The sequence below is a fragment of the Dromiciops gliroides genome, chromosome 4 (genome assembly GCF_019393635.1).
Source record: "Dromiciops gliroides isolate mDroGli1 chromosome 4, mDroGli1.pri, whole genome shotgun sequence".
Lineage (NCBI taxonomy): Eukaryota > Metazoa > Chordata > Mammalia > Microbiotheria > Microbiotheriidae > Dromiciops > Dromiciops gliroides.
In genome coordinates, this window is record NC_057864.1 from 149317300 (window position 1) to 149337544 (window position 20245).

Sequence of the window (20245 nt, forward strand, 5' to 3'; positions counted from 1 at the left end):
GCCAGGGTCAGTGTTTTTAGGAATATTAATTTGACAGCTCTAAGGAAAATGAATTGGAGATGGAGAGAACTAATAGACTATTGTGCTAGTCTCAGTAAGAAGTGATGAGATCTGAACCAGAGTAGTGGTCATGTGAATAGAGAGAAGGGGGGTGGATTCTAGAGATATTAAGATAGAATCATTACCCATTCATTTTTCTTCAACTGCTAACATCTGGTTTCTTTCTAAGTCACTCAACTGAAATTATTTCATCAGTGAACTCCATATTGTCAAATCTAATCATGTTTTCTCAGGCTAAATTTTCATGACCTTTCTGCAGTATTTTAGACTTTCATTCCCTCTCCTCTTCCTCTCTTTCCTCTTGATACTTTATTCCCTTTGTTTCTTCGACATTGTTCTTTCTTGGTTCTCCTGTAAATTCCTCAAAGGCATGAATCAGGCATTTCTAAATTATGTATTTTCCCCTGAACTTCCTGCTGATGTGGACATTCGCCTAGACTTCACCTCATTCTTTATACTTTCTCTCATGACAGTGCATACACTCTCAAACTTTTATCTCCTCCCTGAAGTCCACTCTTTAATTTCTAGGTACTTCCTTGATAATATCCACCCGGATCTTCCACTAACATTTTTTTAAGTTCAGCATATCAAAAATGAACCATATTCCCCCCCAAAGCTGCACCTTTCCCTTACTTTTCTATTTTTGTCGCTGGCACAGCAATTTTTATAGTGACCTAGCCTTTGAAACCTCTGCATCATCTTTGACCTTTCCTCTCCCCACATACAACCACTGGCCAAGTCGACTGATTCTGATTTTGATTTTCAGTATTCCTCAGAAAAGATTGCCACACTGCTGCAGTTGTATTGGATCTCTTTAGCCCCTTTAGTAATAGAAATTTAACCTACATTTTTCTTCTTTGACTTTATGATGAAGATTTCTTAATCTTTCACTCTAACAAAAATCACAACCTTACCCATAATTAGAATGAATGAAAAAGCATTTATATTAAGAACTTATTGCTTAGCACTTGATACAAATGAAAGAGCAAAAATAGCCCTTGCCTTCAAGGATCTTAAATGCAAATAGGGTCAGACTAAACACATAGGGAGCCATGATGAGGGAGGGGCACTTGAGTACTAAAAGTTAGTGGGATAGTGACTAGAGCCTTAAGGAAATAGTAAATTGACACTTCCTCACAGAGCCTCCACAGAGTTGATGTGATCATTGTCCTAATATGGGGAAGAGAGCAGGGATGGGGGAGTAGCAGTTTATGAATGGCAGCTGTCAAGTAATTAGCTGGGTAGTTAGGAAGTAAAATGAAGTAGCAAGATGGGATGTGTGATCCAGGTGAGTCACTCATTAATCAAGAGAAAAAAAAATTATCTTAGTTTTTGTTATAATTATTGTATTTAAACGAGACCATTCTTATCAATAAAGGGAAGTTGTAGCTTTATATTTGCTACAGTAATATTTATGTCCACAAGAATTGTGTAAGAATACTCATGTGTACAGTCCATGCCATCCACAAGCCATCTTGGCTAATGTTAGCTATACAATATCTGAGGTTTGCCTTGCCTCTGAGAAGAGGAGGATTAAAACCAAGTGCCATGTCTGCCAGGAGGCTGCCTGTGGGGAGGGGCTGGGCAACTCCCGTAATCTTTCTCTAAGAGGGGCATTGGACTAGATTGAGCTCTCCATTATCTATCTGTTCTGCACCCCCTTTTTACATATTTCCAATCCAGGGGTTTGAGGCTCAGCTCAGAAGGAAAGCTGCTCTCCCAGATCACTCCTGAGAGGAGAGGGCTTGGTCTTAACTTAGACTTGACAGCTCACCTCCTTCCTGCCAAATACTGGTTACACAAAAGGCAATTACAGACAGCAAATTGTGAATAAATACAGTTATCCAAGCAAACAGCAAAAATAAACAGGGAATAGGCACAGATTGAAATATACCAAAGACTGGACGAGAGTAAATGCTTGGTGTGCCTTCTTGTGGGTCATATGACCTGAAACTTAACTCACTGAATACTTTTATTTTTTTCTTCTCCTTCTGCACCCCCACTCCAACTTTCCAACAAGAATATTTTATCCCCCCCCATTTAAAACATTTTAATAAGTCGTGTCAATTTTTATTTGATGTTTCACTTATTTGAAGATAATACTTCTGGTAAATTCATATACTTAGAATAATACTAATCCCAGAAGTTCAAAAAAGTCCATTTTCTGAGAAGTGAACAGTAATGAAATACCTAAATATTGTTTTGTGGGGGTTTTGTTTGTTTGTTTTGCAGGGCAATGGGGGTTAAGTGACTTGCCCAGGGTCACACAGCTAGTAAGTGTCAAGTGTCTGAGGTCAGCTTTGAACTCAGTTCCTCCTGAATCCAGGGCTGGTGCTTTATCCACTGCGCCACCTAGCTGCCCCCTAAACATTGTTTATTACATGATATGACTGTTTCATTTCCTAACTGGAAGGAAGGGAATGTTCTTATTTATTTTCAATAGTTATAAAAGCTATGCCCTGGTAGTTCAGAAGGTGAGGTATATGTGGGGAAAATAGCAGGCAAAGGAAGGAGGAAAACAAGCATTTATTAATTGCCTACTTAAGTGTCAGCCATTGTGCTAAGTACTTTACAATTATTAGCTCATTTGATCCTCACTACACTGGGAAAGTAGATGCTATTATTGTCCCCATTTTAGAGGTATACAGAAGTCTGTCTGAGGCAGACAGAAGTTAAGTGACTTGTCCAGGGTCACACAGCCAGTAAGTGTCTGAGGCTAGATTTGACTTTGGGTCTTCCTGACCCTGGGCTCAGTGATCTTACCCACTTCAGAAGTGGTGATGGTTATCAGAAAGGTTGATCGGTATCCTAAGCAGTGATAAGAGACAGGACAGTGGGCCACAAGAAGAAAGAAAACTAGACAGCCTACTTTAGAGAGAGGTAAATAACCACTATCTGTGTAAGCTATCAGAGTGCAATATTAACGTCATAACAAATACACTAGGACATTAGTCCAGAGGTTTCAACTACAGAACTAAGAAGTACAAAACACTTCTATGGCCAAATCAGATTAAAATGTAATTGGGAAATGTTTAATATGATAAATAAAAATACAATGTAAATAATGTTAATTTTCTAAGTCCACATAGGAATTATTTCTATTTGATTTTGATAACACCATTATTCCAAGTATAAGCTGAATTCTGCTCACTTCAGTAACTTTGAGGGTATCATCGTATTAAGGCATAGTACAACATTCAGTTATAGATTGAGAGTTAAAAGAGATTTTAGGGGATTTTAATTCAACACTGTCATTTTACAGAAAAGGAAACTAGTCCCCAGAGGGAAAGAGATTTGCCCAGGATCACACAGTTACACATGTGGAAGAGCTAGGGTTTGAACCCAGATATTCCATCTATTTTTATAATATCTTTGAGGGCAAGATTTACATCAATTTGTACCAATACTAAAAAGTAAACAAGGCATCATTGCAAATTTTGATTGATGCTCTTGAAAATGCCAGTGTTGAAATTGAAATGAAATAGTTAATATTGTTTTTGCAGTTTAGGTTTTCCTCCAAAAATCAGTTGTTTGCCCTTTGTTCTTAAAGAGGATCATGACATGGGGGTGATGTCATGACTTGCACAGAATTGCATTTAAATGAGGCAGGGCTGTGCAAGGTCACCAACCTCACTCTCTCCTCTGTGTGTGTGTGTGTGTGTGTGTGTGTGTGTGTGTGTGTGTGTGTGTGTGTGTGTGTGTGTGAGGACAACTGGAGATGGCCCCACATGTTTTGGCAATTGGGGTTAAGTGATTTGCCCACAAATCACACAGTTACTAAGTGTCTGAGGTGAGATTTGAATTAAGGTCGTCCCAATTTCAGGGCCAGTGCTTTATCTACTGTGCCACTTAGCTACCCCTCAAAAATCATTAAGTTATAAAAGAAATTTTAAGGAAATTTAATTATTGAATAAGTAGTTAATCCCTTTGAATTCTGATATAAAAAGTTATTTTGTAAGCATTTGTTAAGCTACCTCCTAGGAGGAAGGTAGATGACAAAAATTTTGGATTTCTCAGAATCACAGAATTTTAGGATTAGAAAGAACCTTAATGGGGGCAGCTAGCTGGCGCAGTGGATAAAGCACTGGCCCTGGATTCAGCAGTACCTGAGTTCAAATCCGACTTCAGACACTTGACACTTACTAGCTGTGTGACCCTGGGCAAGTCACTTAACCCCCATTGCCCCACAAAAAAAAAAAAAAGAAAAAGAAAAAAAAAAGAAAGAACCTTAATGGTCATTTAGTCCAGTTTATACTTAAAAAAAAACAACGAATTCTTCCCTCTCCCCCCAAACATACCTGACAATACTTGGTCATCTACCCTTTGCTTTGAAGATTTCCAAATAAAGGGGAACCCTCTGCTTCCTGAGACAACTCATTACTTTTTCAGATTGCTCTCTTAGAAATTTTTCCTCACATCAAGTCAGAATTGGCCTCTTTGCAACTTTTCACTTGATGCTCCTATTTTTTTGCCTTCTGGGGCCCAACAGAACAAATTTAATTTCTCATCCTCATGGTAGCTGTTCAGATATGTAAAGACAATTACCATACTTCCCTCAGTCTTTTCTCATCTAAACATCTTCTTCCTAATATGAAATATACTTGAGGTCATTTACTATCCTAGGTTTCTTTTTTCTGGGGTCTTTTCAGCTTATCGATGTCCTTCTTAAACGATGATGTTCAGAACTGAACACAGCACCGTATATGTGTTTGGACCCGGTTAGAGTGCAGAAGGATCATCACTTTCTAAAATCTGGAAGCTTTGCCTCTTAGTGCAGCCAAGGACAACATGAACTTGTTTAGTCACAATATCACACTACCAACTCATTAAGCTTGTTTTCTACTAAAAACAGTGTCTCCCATTTGTTGTCTAACTTGTTGACTTGTCAGTGTTATAGGTTTATAAGACAGTAAGATCACATAGAGCTAGAAGAGACCACAGATATTATGTAGTTCGGCCTGCTCATGTTACAAATGAGGAAGCTGAGACCCAGCGAGGAGAAAAGTGACTTGCCTGAGAACATATTTCATAGTAATCGTATTATCAAAGGGAAACCAGTTTCTAACATGATTAAAACATGCGTTTAAAACTCCTGCTCCTGAGACCTTTCCTTGCTTCACTAGTACAGAAATTTGAACCCAGATCTTCTGACATCTGCTCCAGTGTGCTTTTCATTCCACTAATTGTTATATTCTATTAGATATCGATTTATAGGTCCCCTAATTTATCTTTAGCCAGGTGACATTTTCAGATTTTTCTTCCTTTCACTTGCTAATTATTTAACTTATATACTCGATAAGTAAATTTTCAGATGAAGCCTCCTGGGAATAGTAAGTTTTTATGTGATAGAGTGCCAGACTTGGAAGCAGGAAGACTTAAGTTCAAATCCTGCCTCAGACATAATATGACCTGGTACAAGTAATTTCATCTCTCAGCCTGGGTTTCCTCGTCTATAAAATAGATTTCATTTGTAATAGCATGTACCTCACACGCTTGCAAAGAGCACATGAAATAACACGTTAAGTAGTTTGCAGACCTTGAAATGTTATAGAAGTCCTAGTGATTGTAGTTATTAGTAGTAGTAATATTTGGATCAGAGGATCATAGATTTCAGGCTGGAAAGAAACTTTTGAGATCACTGAATCTCACTATTACTTAATTCAGCTTTCCACTGAATTAAAATGTACAGATTTTACAAGGATTTTCCTGAACTAACTTGTAATAAATAAGTATCTTCAGACTTAATATGGAAAGTCCACTCCAGGAACTTTTTTTTGTCTTCACGGAAGTGATGGGATATCATACCAGTTGCTTCTTGCTCAAGTGACCGCCACCTGGCTGAGTTGTTTAAACAACTCAATAATAACTCAGTAATGGAATAATATAGTAAATTCAAGTGAAAAAATAATGAACAGGTTGCTTCTGGCAAGTGATTGTTCTTTGGGCAAAGGGTACAGGAATTCATGTCACATCCTGAGACCCCCTCTATTGTTTTGAAGATTTTACCCAGAGATAAAATAGTTCAGAGCTCTAGGTTTTTGTTTTGATAGTACTTTTGGTATGCAGGCTTCAGGTTTCAGCAGTTTGAAAGGAGTTGTTTGAAAAATATGGCATGTATAATTTCCAAGGAGGGCATTTTATTTTTACAAATAAACATTTTTCTAAATACTTAAATTGCATTAAAATCAAGTTTATTACAATGAGAATTTGGGATGGTACAATTAAAATGAGTAGTTTCTAAGATAGAATGATTGTTTCTATAGCATTTTTGTTTTGATAGCCTGTAAAAATGTCACTTTTGCAAATTGAGATAATGGGTTCATGCAGAGAGTCCCTTGGGGTAGCCCTCTAAAATGTTGGGGTACATATGGTTTAGTAGGTGTGAAAGAATCTCTACCCTACCCCAAACACAAACGCAAAAGATTAGCGTTTTCAAATGACATTGTTGCATGCTTACAAGGGTAAGGAGGAAAACTAGGTAGCATATAATAGTGTAAGATAATGTGATAAGCTGTTGGGGAAAAAAAGTCCTCAGCTTTGACTCTCTGGTATTAAAAGGGGTATAAAGATTGGGGGGCGGGGTGTTCCTGGTTCAATTTCATATTGAACAAATGCTTTTTAAAGCCAGAAATAAATCTCTTCATAGTGCAAATGTCTTCCTTTTATTCTCATAGTAAAACGCAAATTAATGTTGTTTTCAATGTTAAGAAAATCTTTTAAATTATGTATATTTTAGTATCAAAAAAGAAGAAATTAGCATATGATGTTTTCCTTACATATAAATTTGTTGTCTTCATAGCCATTTGATTATTTAAAATTATAGTTCTTTGTAATAGTATGGAAATACATTCAAGAATTCTAGTGTGGTCGTTTCTTTCTCTTTTAAGACAGATAACACTTTCCATAAAGGTTATCTGGTCATCTCCCTATTCTCCCGGAAGGATAACTAAGACAGATAATTTAAGCTCTATCACCACCATCACCCCTTTCCTTTCCACTAAATATCCTCAGGGATGGAGTTATTGTAACCTTTCTTGATATTTAATCATTCTTAAAGTGATATAATTCTATATTATGTCTGACTTGAATCTCATATGGCAAGCTACGCCCATTTCTTAGTCCCATTCTTAGCGAATGGAATTTAGTTACATTTTTACAAATCATAGACTTGTATTGTTAGTTGAATTAGGACATTAGCAGGCTTCTAACCCAACCTTCTACCCAGTGCAGGAATCTATAGCATCTATAGCATATAGAATCTATAGCATCTCCATCAGGTTAATAATCCAGTAGCCTTGTTACCTAGAGGTTGTTGAGACGCAATGGAAAATGCAGTGGATTTGAAGTCCAGTGACCTGGTTTTGAATCTTGGCCCTATTCTTAACTGCCCATATGACCTGGGCAAGACACTTAACCTCTTGTGGCCTAATGAAGTTTGCCCGTATGCATTGTAAGACTGTAATTCTGCATCTTCACTATCTCATGAGTGAGTCCATTTCATTTTCTGTCAGCTCTAGTTGTAAGGAAATTCTTCTTTGCTAAACCCAGTTCTCCCAAAGCTATTGCCTATAGCTTATTATAACCATTGATCTTTGTTTCTCCTCCATGATTAGCCACTCCACACATTTGAGCAGACTGGTGCTTTTTCTTTCTAGCCCTCTCTTCCAACCTAAACATACTCTGTTCTCTTAACCATTCCTCCTGGTTTCCAAACCCTTCATGCTCCAGGCTACTCTTGTCATTAATTCACCACTTGAGATATGGTCTGTGTAGCACCAACTGCAGTAAAACTGTTGCCCAGCTTCCTTGTTTTAGATAGCAGAGAATTTTGCTTGTCAGCCTTAAAACCCGACACCAAATATGAGCTAATTTTATGATTGAGTTAGGTTTTACCCCCAGTAGTGTGAGTGAGATTTTCCCTACCCCTTAGTTAAAAGAAATGGAAAGATCTTTAATTATGGCAATAATCAGTATATCAGCTAAAAATTGTGATTTACTATAGTTAGATATTTTATTTTATTAGTAGACTGTCAATATTAGGTAAAACAGATACCAGTAGAGCTAATTCCAATCCCCTATGATTAGCAATGCTATTCTAATTTTGGTTAGCATTGCTCTTCTGAGTAGCCAGTGTCAGATGATCATCAAGTCTTGCTAGAAACCATCTCTAGCCATCATCTGTAGCTTCTCATCCTTTCCATCATAGTATTAGGTGTTCAGCAATTCCAGTTGGCAGATCTAGTGATCATCCAGTGGCTAATGTGACTAATAGCAAGCAAGTGGCTAATAGGAAATTTGACTGATCAACCTACAGTCCTCCATGTACATGGACTGCAAATTGAGAGGAAGTCTGGATGATCAACCTGTGTACATGTTTTATGGGTCTAAAAATAGTATGGTATAAATACTTACCGCCCTATTGGGGTATAAAAGCCCCTGAGTGACACTACTCAGTGTCTTTCAGGTCCTACCCCTGACTGACTGGCTTTATTGTGAGACCGGTATCCTCTCTCAAGAAATCTGTTTTTACATGGCTTGGAGACTTTGCTCTTTCTTTCCTTCGTTGGACTTAGAAATTTTCCCAACAGTAGGCATAAAAGCAGGCTTGGCAGATACAGTTGATAAGTAGAGGGCTACTGACAACTCTGATTCTCTTGTTATCATTTGTAACTTACCATGGATGCTTTCACATGATATATTTTATCATTGATTAAAATTAAATAATGATGTATGAGCAATCTTTTATAGGCTGCTTATTGATCTGACTGGTTCTCTTGGATGACTTGAAACCAGCACTCCAGCTTATTGTGCACTTGGAAAACCTTTACTGTTTGATCATAAGTGCAGATTTCCTAAACATATTTCTTGTGAAATAGTGCATGAAAACATTTTCATTTTAGTAATTAGACGTGTGGAACTCTGCATTACGAAGTGTTCTTATAGACAAGAATCTGATCTTGGGTAATTTCCTTGCCTTATAAGAAGCCCTTTACGGATTAATACAATAATGAAGAGAATTCCTGCCATTCAGCAAACATCTATAAAGTATTTGCAATGTGCAGGGTATTGTAGATACAAAATGAAAAAAAAAAAAAGAATCAGACTCTGTTATAAGTGAGAACTTACGTTCTTTTGATCAGTTACAGTATATACTCAGGTAAACACATAAAACTAGGTAGAGACTGAAGGGAGATATAAAAGAACTGAAAATACTACATACTTACTGTATTTGTATTGGGAGGGAAAGAGTACTTTTAATCTTGGGAGATCAAGGAAGACTACACACAAGAAAGGGGCACCCAGCTAAGTCTTGAATGTGAAAAATTGACCTGGAGAGCATTTCAGGCATGAATGACAGCCTGATGAATGCACAGAGTATGACATTGAGTTTCAGGGTAGGAAACATTAATAGCACTTAGGGTTTGCAGAGTTGTGGGTTTATTGTTCATGTTTTTAATGAAGGGGAGTAAGTTCAGCTCAAGTGACATAATCCACATGAGGCCTCTGCTGATTTCCCCTCTCCCTCAGCTGCTAATGCCTTCCCACCCCTGCCTCACACACCCCTTGTATTTATATCTATATATTGTCATACTCCCATCTCCCATAAAATGAACACTCCCTAAGAAGAGGAACTGTTTCAAATTTGTCTTTGTATCTCTAGTGCCTGGTGTGTAGTAGGTGCTTTATAAATATTTATTAATTGATTAATATGAAATTATTAGGTAGTTTTGAAATTAGATTGTGCAATAGCGGAGGCAGCTAGGTGGTGTAGTGGATAAAGCACTCAGGAGGACCTGAGTTCAAATCCAGCCTCTGACACTTAAACACTAGCTGTGTGACCCTGGGCAAGTCACTTAGCCCCAATTGCCTCACCCAAAAAGAAAAAAAGAAAAAAAAAAGATTATGCAATAGCTTGAATGCCAGGCTGAGTTTGTAATTAATCGTAGAAGTAAATTGGTAGCCCCTGGAAGATTTGGGGAAGGGACTGATAATGCCATATTTGTACTTTGGGGAGATGGCCTTGGTAGCAAAGTGACAGAACCATTTTAGAGGGTCTTTCTACAGTAGAGATTCTTAACCTTGTTAAGAACAAGTCTATAAACTTTAAAAAATATATTTCAACTGTATTTCAATGATTTATTTCCTTCATAATCCTATATATTTTATTTTGTGCATTTAAAAAACATTATTCTGAGGCAAACAGGTTTCACTAGATTGCTGAAGGTGATGCAAAAAGGGTTAAGACACCACTTAAAATAAAGCTATTGCAGTCCAGGAAGATGATGAGAAGAGGTGGTAGTAGTCTGAGTGGGGAGAAAGGGTATGGATGTAAGAGGTTTTGTAGAAGTTGTTGTTTGTCCTTCGTTCTTGAAGAAGACTATGACATCCAGGTGATGTTGTGACTTGGAGTGAATTGGATTTTTTTAGGTGAGGGAAGGCTGTGCAATCTTGCACCAACTCCACTCTCCTCCAGAGCCATCTGAATCCAGTGGCAAAATATATATCAAGACAACTGGAGATGGCCCTGGATGTTTAAGGTAAAGTTACTTGCCCAGGGTCACACAGCTAGTGTCTGAGGTAAGATTTGAACCCAGGTCCTCCCAACTTTCAAGGCCAGTGTTCTATCCAATGTGTTACCTAGCAAACAAACAATAATTTGTAGAGGTAGAGCCAGCTGAACTTCTCAACTGATTGGATATGAGAAGTAAGTCGAAGATAAGACCAAATGTGGGTAAATGGGAGAATGAAAGTAACTTCAGCCATCTTTTTAACTCACTCACTAGCCCCCTCCAGCTCAACATGTCTCAAAACAAACTCAGCATTCCCCATAAGTTTTGCCTTCAGAATCTCTCACATCTGTTTCTCCCTTTCCATTCTCATTGACACTCACCACTGTAGTTCAGCCCATCATTACCTCCTTTAGAATTATTGCTCCCTCTGCTTTTAGTCTCTTGCTTTTCATCTGTTCTGTATACTGCTGTCAGATTTAGTTTCACAAAACATCATTCTTAACTACATACTGTCCCTGTTTAAGCAAACAAAAAAAACCCTCAATCAAACAAACCTTCGTTGGCCCTTCATTGTAAGTAGTTATAAAGTTTGCCTCCTTAATTTGACATCTGAGGCCTTTCATTAACTAATCTACCTTTACATCCTTATTTTTCATTCCTCCCTTTTATATGCCTTTTGCTATATAGCTCAGGGCTTCTTAAACTTTTTCCACTCATGACCCCTTTTTGCCCAAGAAATTTCTACACAGCCCCAGATATATAGGTATATAAAATGGGTATGCATAACCTTTTACTGTTGCCATATTTTTTGCGACCCTCACATTCAGTTACATGACCCCATATAGAGTCATAACCCACAGTTTAAGAAGCTTTGCTATACCTAACCTAGACTATTTACTGGTACCTAGACACACCATATTCTTGCTGTGCCTTTGTTTTCATGTTATTCCTTCTTTGTCTCCTCCCAGTTGCCATTCCTACCCCAGAAATCTTTCATTTCATTAGTGTTTCAGGCCTCAAGAGAGCAATCTCTTTTCTTCTCTGATATTCTCAGACACTACTTATAGTACTCTTATGGTACCTACATACTGCTTAGTATAGAAACAAGGAAATTAGGAATAGATGAAACCATGTTATGGGGGAGATGATCAAAGTCGAATGATGTCAAGTGGGTATAAAACAAATAAGAGCTATAACATCAAAGCATTAGGTCTTCACTCATCTCTACATCCCCCTTAGCATTTCCACATAATACTTATGTGGGAATTAAGAAATGTATTTTATGCATATTTCCATATATCATTGATAATATATCATTTCCTAGTTTAAAAAAAAACAATTATATAATGGCATTTCCCTAAATTGTGTTTTGCATGATATTGATTAAATTCTGATTATGGTAACATTTCCTTTCATGTTAAATATAAAGTTGTATATATACCAAATACGTGTAACAATTTGAGATATAAAAATAGCCTTATTTTCTTCAGTTTTGCCTCCCAATATGTCCCTTGTTCCTTCTCCAGAGACTAGCATATATCAAAACTGTTTTGTGATGGGCAGCTAGGTGGCGAAGTGGATAAAGCACTGGCCCTGGATTCAGGAGGACCTGAGTTCAAATCCGGTCTCAGACACTTGACACTTACTGTGTGACCCTGGGCAAGTCACTTAATCCTTATTGCCCCACCAAAAAACAACAACAACAACAACAACAACAACAGCAACAAAACTGTTTTGTGAGTAAATTAGTTTTCAAAAAATGTTTTTATAATATTGCATCATATTACTCTATCATAGATTGCCAAGGTAGTCCTCCATTTTGGGACATTTGGCTTGTTTCCAGTTTTTTACTGTTATAAGTAGCACTCCATGAACATTTTCTACAAATTTCCTTTTTCCCCCTTTCTAGTTATTTCGTTGAGGTATATCCCTCAAAATAGAATTACTGTGTCAGGGGGGTAGAAATGGTTTTATAGTTCATTATATATCACCAGATTGCTCTCTGGAAAAAGTGAACAGATTTATAGTACCTCCAGCAGTGCATAGATAGATCCTAAAATTATTTTAATTTATATTTCTTTAATTGTTAACTGAGGCTATACATTTTCCATGTGATATACTGTCTACATTTTCTTGTATTTAGACTATTCATTCTTTTGCTTTGTCCATTTATCACATGTATTCTGGGTATTAATCTTACATATTTATGTTAATTCTTTATATATTTTGAATAGTAAGTTTTTATCAATTACATTTGATATTTTTATTTCCCATTTTATTGCTGTGTTCTTTGTTATTATTTTATTTATATGGTGCAAGTTTTAAACATATATTTAAACACAAGTGATCATTCTTCAAATATCATTTGAGTTGAATGAGTTAATGTTTGACATTATGAAAGACAACTACTATGCCCTCTTACAAAATATCCCTTGGTTCCACTTAGAATACCGAATCTGAATTGAGTATTGCTCTAATCCGTTGTGGCATTTATGTTTTTCCAAATATTAGACTAAAATTACTTCATATTATGAGAGTTCGGTGTATTTCTAAAATATGGTGCTGATTAGAGAGAGAAATTCAGAAATAGTCCACAGTAGCCACATTTGAGAAACTCAATTTTAAAGGTTGACTGACTTCTCTCCCTTTAATCATACATTGATTTTGTTTTCTTTCACCCATAGGCTATGGTTGCTTGTTATCCAGGCAATGGAACAGGTTATGTGCGACATGTTGATAATCCAAATGGAGATGGAAGATGTGTCACATGTATATATTATCTTAATAAAGACTGGGATGCCAAGGTATGCAACTTGATTTTAAACATCATAATACACTTTAATTCTTAAACTGTAATCTCACCATATCAGAGAAATACACACATGCATGTACACAACACATATATAACTTTAAAAAGCTTATTTTTTATCATATAAATTGGCATACTCCACACAATAGCTTCTCTATTCACAGTAGATATTAAAGAAACTGAATGGCCAACATTAATCCAGAATTAAATAACTTTCCCCAGAAGTTATCTGTGTCATATTTACAATTTCCTTTAATTTTTTTCTAAGAACCATTTTTACAAACTCTTGAGAGGCCTTCCAAAAGAAAAAAAATGTTTATAAATGCACATGATTTTCTGTTCTTACTTGCATTTTATTTATTGTCTTAAGAGTTATATACACCTCTGTTTTACAGACTTGAACTTTTTTGGAGGAAGGGAAGAAAGTAGGTTGCCTTTTCATAATTTAGCATGATTTATAATTTGGCAGTGTATAGTAGATCTCATAAAGACAGCCCTAATTTGTATGTTTATTTTCTCTTAATGATTTAAAAAAAACCCTACTGTTTAACAATTGATCTTGCTTTTTCCTTAAATTTAAATGATGTTTAAACAAATTTCTTTGTGAATCTACTAGAACTTTGAAGAAGTGGTTATTTCTTACCAGAGAACCCCTAGGAAGGCAAGAAGCTCAGTAGATTTAAAAATTAAAAGTACCATTCCACAAGACTTAGTATGTTTTTTTTTTTTTTTTGATGGGGCTGTGGGGTTTAAGTGACTTGCCCAGGGTCACATAGCTAGTAAGTGTCAAGTGTCTGAGGCCAGATTTGAACTCAGGTACTTCTGAATCCAGGACTGGTGCTTTATCCACTGCGCCACCTAGCTGCCCCCTATGCTGACTTTTAAATATTTTAATTTTTAATTATTTTTATCTATTTCATTTAATATTTTTCAGTTACATGGGAAAAATTTTAAGGTCATTTTAAAAAAATTGAGTTCCAAGTTCTTTCTCTTCCTTCCTGCCTCTCATCCTTCCTTGAGAAGGAAAACAGTTTGATATTGATTAGACATTTGACACTTTAGCTGTGTGACCCTGGGCAAGTCACTTAACTCCAATTGCTTCACCGCCCCCCCCAATTGATTATATATGTGAAATCACGCAAAATGTATTTCCATATTAGCCATGTTGTAAAATAAAACAATAAAAATTTTAAAAATGGATGCTTCAGTCTGCATTCAGAGTTCATCATCACTTCCCTCTCTACAGGTGGATAGCATTTTTCATCATGAGTCCTTTGGAATTGTCTTAGATCATTTTCTTGATTTGAGTACTAAGTTTTTCACAGTTGATTATCCTTACAATACTGCTGTTACTATGTACATGTTCTCCTGGTTCTGCTCACTTTGCATGCATGAAATCATGTAAAACTTCCCAGATTTTTCTGAAACCATCCTGCTTGTCATATTTTTTTAGCACAGTAGTATTCCATCACAAACATATACCACAACTTGTTCAGCCATTCCCCAATTTCTGGGTTCTCCCTTAACTTTCAATTCTTTGTCACTACAAAGTAGCTGATATAAATATTTTTATACAGATAGGTCCTTTTCACTTTTCTTTGATCTTTTTGGGATAAGTGGTATTGCCCTTTGAGCATCATTCCAAATTGTTCTCCAGAACAGTTGGACAAGTTCACAATTCCACCAACAATGCATTAATGTCCCAATTTTCCCACATCCCCTCTGGCATATATCATTTCCCTTTTCTGTTGTGTTAGCTTATCTGATAGGTGTGAGGTAGTATCTGAGTTCTTTTTTTTTTCAGTGAGCTAATTGGGGTTAAGTGACTTGCCCAGGGTCACACAGCTAGTACATGTTAAGTGTCTGAGGCCGGATTTAAACTCAGGTACTCCTGACTCCAGGGCCGGTGCTCTATCCACCACCTAGCTGCCCCTCAGAGTTCTTTTAATTTGCAGTTTTCTAATCACTAGTGATTTAGCATTTCTTTATGTGACTGTCCATAGTTTTGATTTGTTCTTCTGACAGTTGTTCATATCCTTTGATTATCAACTGAGGAATGGTTCTTATTTTTATGAATTTGGCTCATTTGAGAAATGAGGACTTTATCAGAGAAACTTTCTGTAAAATCCCCCCCCCAGTTTCCTGTTTTCATTTTAATTTGTTTGCATTAGTTTTGTTTGTGCAAAAGCTTTTTAATTTCATGTAACCCAAATTATTTATTTTACTTCCTATAATCCTCTCTATCTCTTGTTTGGTTATAAACTCTTTCCTTATCTATAGATAAAATCTTTAATTGTAAATCATTTATCCATTTTGACCATATCTTGGTATATGATGTGAGATATTGGTCTATGCCTTGTCTCTACCAAACTGCTTTCCAGTTTTCCCAGCAATCTGTCTCCTATTTTTTGTTTGTTTGTTTTTGTTTTTGTTTTTTGCAGGGCAGTGAGGGTTAAGTGACTTGCCCAGGGTCACACAACTAGTTAAGTGTCAAGTGTCTGAGGATTTGAACTCAGGGAGTCCTGAACCCAGGGCTGGTGCTTTATCCACTGCGCCACCTAGATGCCCCCAACTCCTTTAAAAAAAAAAAAAGAAAGAAAGAAAGAAAAGAAAACTTCTTGCCAATTTAGGAAAGAAGAAAGGAAATAAGCATTTATTAAGCATCTGCTATGTGCCAGGCACTGTGCTAAGCGGTTTCAAACAATTCTGTTAGGTAGGTGCTATGATTTTCCCCATTTTACATTTGAGGGAACTGAGACAGGTATTGTTTAAGTGACTTATTCAGGATCACACAGCTAGTTAGTGTGATTTGAATTCAGGTCTACCTGATTCTAGGCCCTGCATTTTATCTACTGTGCCCTTTAGCTGCTTTAAATATATGTGTGTAATACACATATATATGTATGCACATACAGTATAGACCATCTGTCTCCTTTTTTTGATATGCAAAAAATTAATCCTATTTTTATAGGTATTTTAAACCTATGATATGGCATAATCGTGATAGCTAGAAATCTTCATATAGAAAACTCCTTGAAGAATTTTTTTCTAAATGCTAGCCCATATATAGTAAAAATAGGTAATTTCTTGCTAAAAGAATTTTAATTTTTTTGGTCATCTTTTAGTATACCTTCTATAATGATTTTCAGAATGATCTGAATTTGGGAAATCAGTTAATTCCCTTGAGTCTAAAGGATGAAACAAATTGCCAGGAATTTATCTAAAACTTGAAGATTCTGACTCACTGGCTTGTTTATTTGTTTGAAATTATCAAATTACATTTTATCATTGTAATTAATAGATGACAGCCTAGGACTATTGTTATTTGACTATTAAGGAAAGATTTTTGAGCACGGGAATAGTGTGGCCTAATCTGTGCCTTAGGCAGATTATTATGGTAGTTGTATTGAGAATGGATTGGAGAGGGGAAGAGATTGAAGTGTATTTTTCTCCGGTGTACTCCAGTAAACCTGGGCATATTCCGGGAGGAAAGGAGAACCAATTAGGAGACTATTAAAATAGTCTAGCTGAGAAATGATGAGAACTTAAACTAGGGTGGTGGCTGTTTAAATGAAAGGGAGGGTGGAGAGATGTATGAGAGAAATATAGAAAAACAACCTACAAGATTTGGCATCTGGCATCCAGGAGGTGAACCTGGTCATGAATATGGGTGACGAGGAGAACATTGACATATTTTGGTGCCATCAACACAAATCAGGAAGTTTGGAAGGTTGGGATTTTGAAAGAAGTTCAGTTCTGTATTTGGTAAATTGATTTTGAGGTGTTGAGACATTCAAGTAAAGGTGTCTATCAGTCAGAGATGTGACAGTAGAATTTAGGGTGGAGAAATTACAGTTTGATGTATAGAAGTTTTAGAGATGATACTCAAACCCGTGGAAATGGATAAAATCATCATAAGAAAGAATGTAGAGAAAGGAGAAGAGAGAAGAGCCCAGGATTGAACCTTGGGAAACACTCATGCTCAGGGGACAGATGATCTAGCAAAGGAATCTAAGTAGAAGCAGTCAGACAGATAAGAGAATCAAGAAATTACTGCTATATTATGCAAGTAAGGCCAAAAAGGTGGGAAAGAAGTAGCTGCTGACAGCTTCAGAAAATTCAGAGATCTAGGAGAATGAAACCTGAGTGTCAGTTATTGGACTTACAGTTAAAAGAGATTATTGGTAACTGTGGAGAGAATGGGCAGTGAGTTAGCACAGTGGATAGAATGCTGGGCCTGGAGTCAGGAGGACCTGTATTCAAATGTGGCCTCAAACACTCACTAGTTGTATGACTGGGGGCAAGTCACTTAACCCTCTTTGCCTCAGTTCTTCATCTATAAAACAAACTGGAAAAGGAAATGACAAACCACCCCAGTGTCTCTTCCAAGAGAACTCCAGAAGGGGGGGGTTGCGAAGAGTCAGACATGATGGAAATGACTAAACAATAATATAGAGAGAATAGTTTCTGTTAAGTTGGGAGTTGGAAATTATAAGAAATTGAAAAGTAAGTAGGTGGTGAGAAAACAGAGCCAGTATAAAAGCTGGCTTTGGGAAAGGGAGAAAAATAGAAATTATAGCCATGGCAAGGTTAAGTGGGTTTTTTGTTTGTTTTTAAGGCCCAGAGAAACCTGGGTATATTTGTAACCAGTGGAGAAGGAAGAGATTGAAAAGGATGGAGAAGAAGGAAATAATCAAAGGGGGCAAGCTCAGGGAAGAGATGGGAGGAGATGAGCTCAAGGAGAAGGGCTACCTCTTCTTTAGACTATAGCAAAGAAGAATACTGATGAAGATATAGAGGTCTTTTGAGAATGGGGACTAAAGGAGATGGAGATCAAAGTGGAAAACTGATTGATATGTTTGTGTAATTTTCTCCACTAGTATTAAGCCATATGGAAGCTGAATGTAGAAGGCAGATAGTGGGAGTGACCTAAGGTTCACAAGGGCAAGAGATTTAATGATATATATAGCACCAGGGTGTACTTGGATTAGTGCCCAGCACAATACAATAATAGGATCTTGAGCTGAAAGAGACCTCTGAGCCCATCTAGTCTTGCCTTATTATCCAGTTGAGGAAACTGAGGCCCAAAGAAATTAAATGACTTGTCACAAATGGTAGGCTTCAGAGGTGAGATTTGAAAGCAGGTTCTTTGATTTACTCGGTATGTATTTTGTATGTCCATAGTTGTTTGCATGTTAGGCTGTGAGTTCCTTGATGGCTGGGACTGGTTTTGTCTTTCTTTGTAACCCCAGTTCTTAGCATAGTACCTACCACGAGTAAGTGCTTTATTAAATGACTTGACTGACTCCAGAGCCATTCCTTTTCCACTTCGTAGGGATTTAGTGAGTGGCATGAAATAAACTAATTAACCATAGGATCAGAACTATGAAGGTAGGAAAGGGAGGGCAGAACAGCAAGTGAATAGACCAAGAGAACATGGAGGGACTGCAGGATTTAAGTGGAGTAAGAGGAAGAGATGGAAGAGGATGTGGTGATTCGAGACATTTCAGAATTCAGCATTATGGAAACAGCACAGATAGAAGTAATCTGCAAGTAGCAATGACTTAAACGCTTACTGAATTGAAAGTAGGTCTTGTGGAATATATAAAAGATAGGGTCATTTTCCAGAAAGAGGTCTCTGTGCAGTTTGAGAGCAAATAGAAGTAGATACTTGAATGATTCCTATTGAAATAAAACTCTTCTTGCATTTTGTTTGGATCAGTATCAGTCAGTCTCTTGGCCAGCTCGGGGTACTTTTGTGCTTTGCAGAGGACATAAAACCTGTTAAGATTTTTTAAAAAACAGTCCCTAATGATATTGATTTACTTCAAATATATTGAATAATTTTTTTCCTAGGTAAGTGGAGGTATTCTTCGAATTTTTCCAGAAGGCAAAGCCCAGTTTGCTGACATTGAACCCAAATTCGATAGACTGCTCTTTTTCTGGTCTGACCGACGCAACCCTCATGAAGTGCAACCAGCATTTGCTACAAGGTAGTATTCCTTTTAAGAAAACCGTGGCACAGGTTTATAAAGCTTCCTTTGGGGGAAAAGAAAGCAACACCTTGAGCACTTTGTGGACCTTAAGTCTTTATAAAGATTTTTAATTGTTAAAAGGTGACCTAAATTGCTCAAGTAAATTTTTCCTAGCATGCTACATAGTTGTTGTGGGCTCTCATAAAGTCAATTATCTATTTATCTAGATAAAGATATAGATATATATCTTTTTACTTTCACTCAAATTTTGCAGTCACATTTTGTCTCCTGCATCCTGTTTCACTGCATAGATGTCTGCATGTCTACTCAATGGTTCATTAAAAATAATAATATGATTAGGGAGAGAAGAAATGGGTGCTGTGGGCTTTCCTATCCTGCATCTCTCTGTCCCCTGCCATATGGTTTTCCTGAGTTTGTGGCATGTCCCAGAGTCTCCTCCTATTCTGTCCACCAGCTGGTGGATCCTTTCTGCTTGGGTGGAAGAGTGAAATAAAGAAGAACAACAGAGTTAAAATAGGAAGATAAAATAGGGATGGTGGAAACTGGACAATAGAAAATAAAGACGAGGCATGAAATAAAAGAAGGGAAAATCAAAGCTAGGAGGAGCACTGACAGGTGCAGGGGTGAGGAAAGAGCAGAAAAATGGGAATGATCTTTAAAATAAGATTCAGAGATTCTGCTGTACTCTGTTCCTCTTTCCCAGCAAGCTTTTCTCTTCTACTTTTCCTACAGTAATGCTCATCAGTCAACCAGCATTTCTTATTAAGCTTCTGCACATGATGTGCTTTGTTACCATGTGAGATGCCAGCAATATCAGTGCAAAAATTACAGTCCTGGCCTTCAAGGCACTTTTATTCCACAAAGAGAAA

General features: G+C 37.0%; 1 protein-coding gene across 1 annotated transcript in view; it reads left to right on the forward strand.

The window, feature by feature from the left end:
* The window catches only part of EGLN1 (egl-9 family hypoxia inducible factor 1), a 69659-nt gene that overhangs the window by 41772 nt on the left and 7642 nt on the right, over positions 1-20245 (forward strand). The window contains exons 2-3 of the mRNA XM_044002199.1: positions 13256-13375; positions 19237-19373. Coding sequence (XP_043858134.1) covers positions 13256-13375; positions 19237-19373 — 257 coding nt within the window. The remainder of the gene's footprint in view (positions 1-13255; positions 13376-19236; positions 19374-20245) is intronic.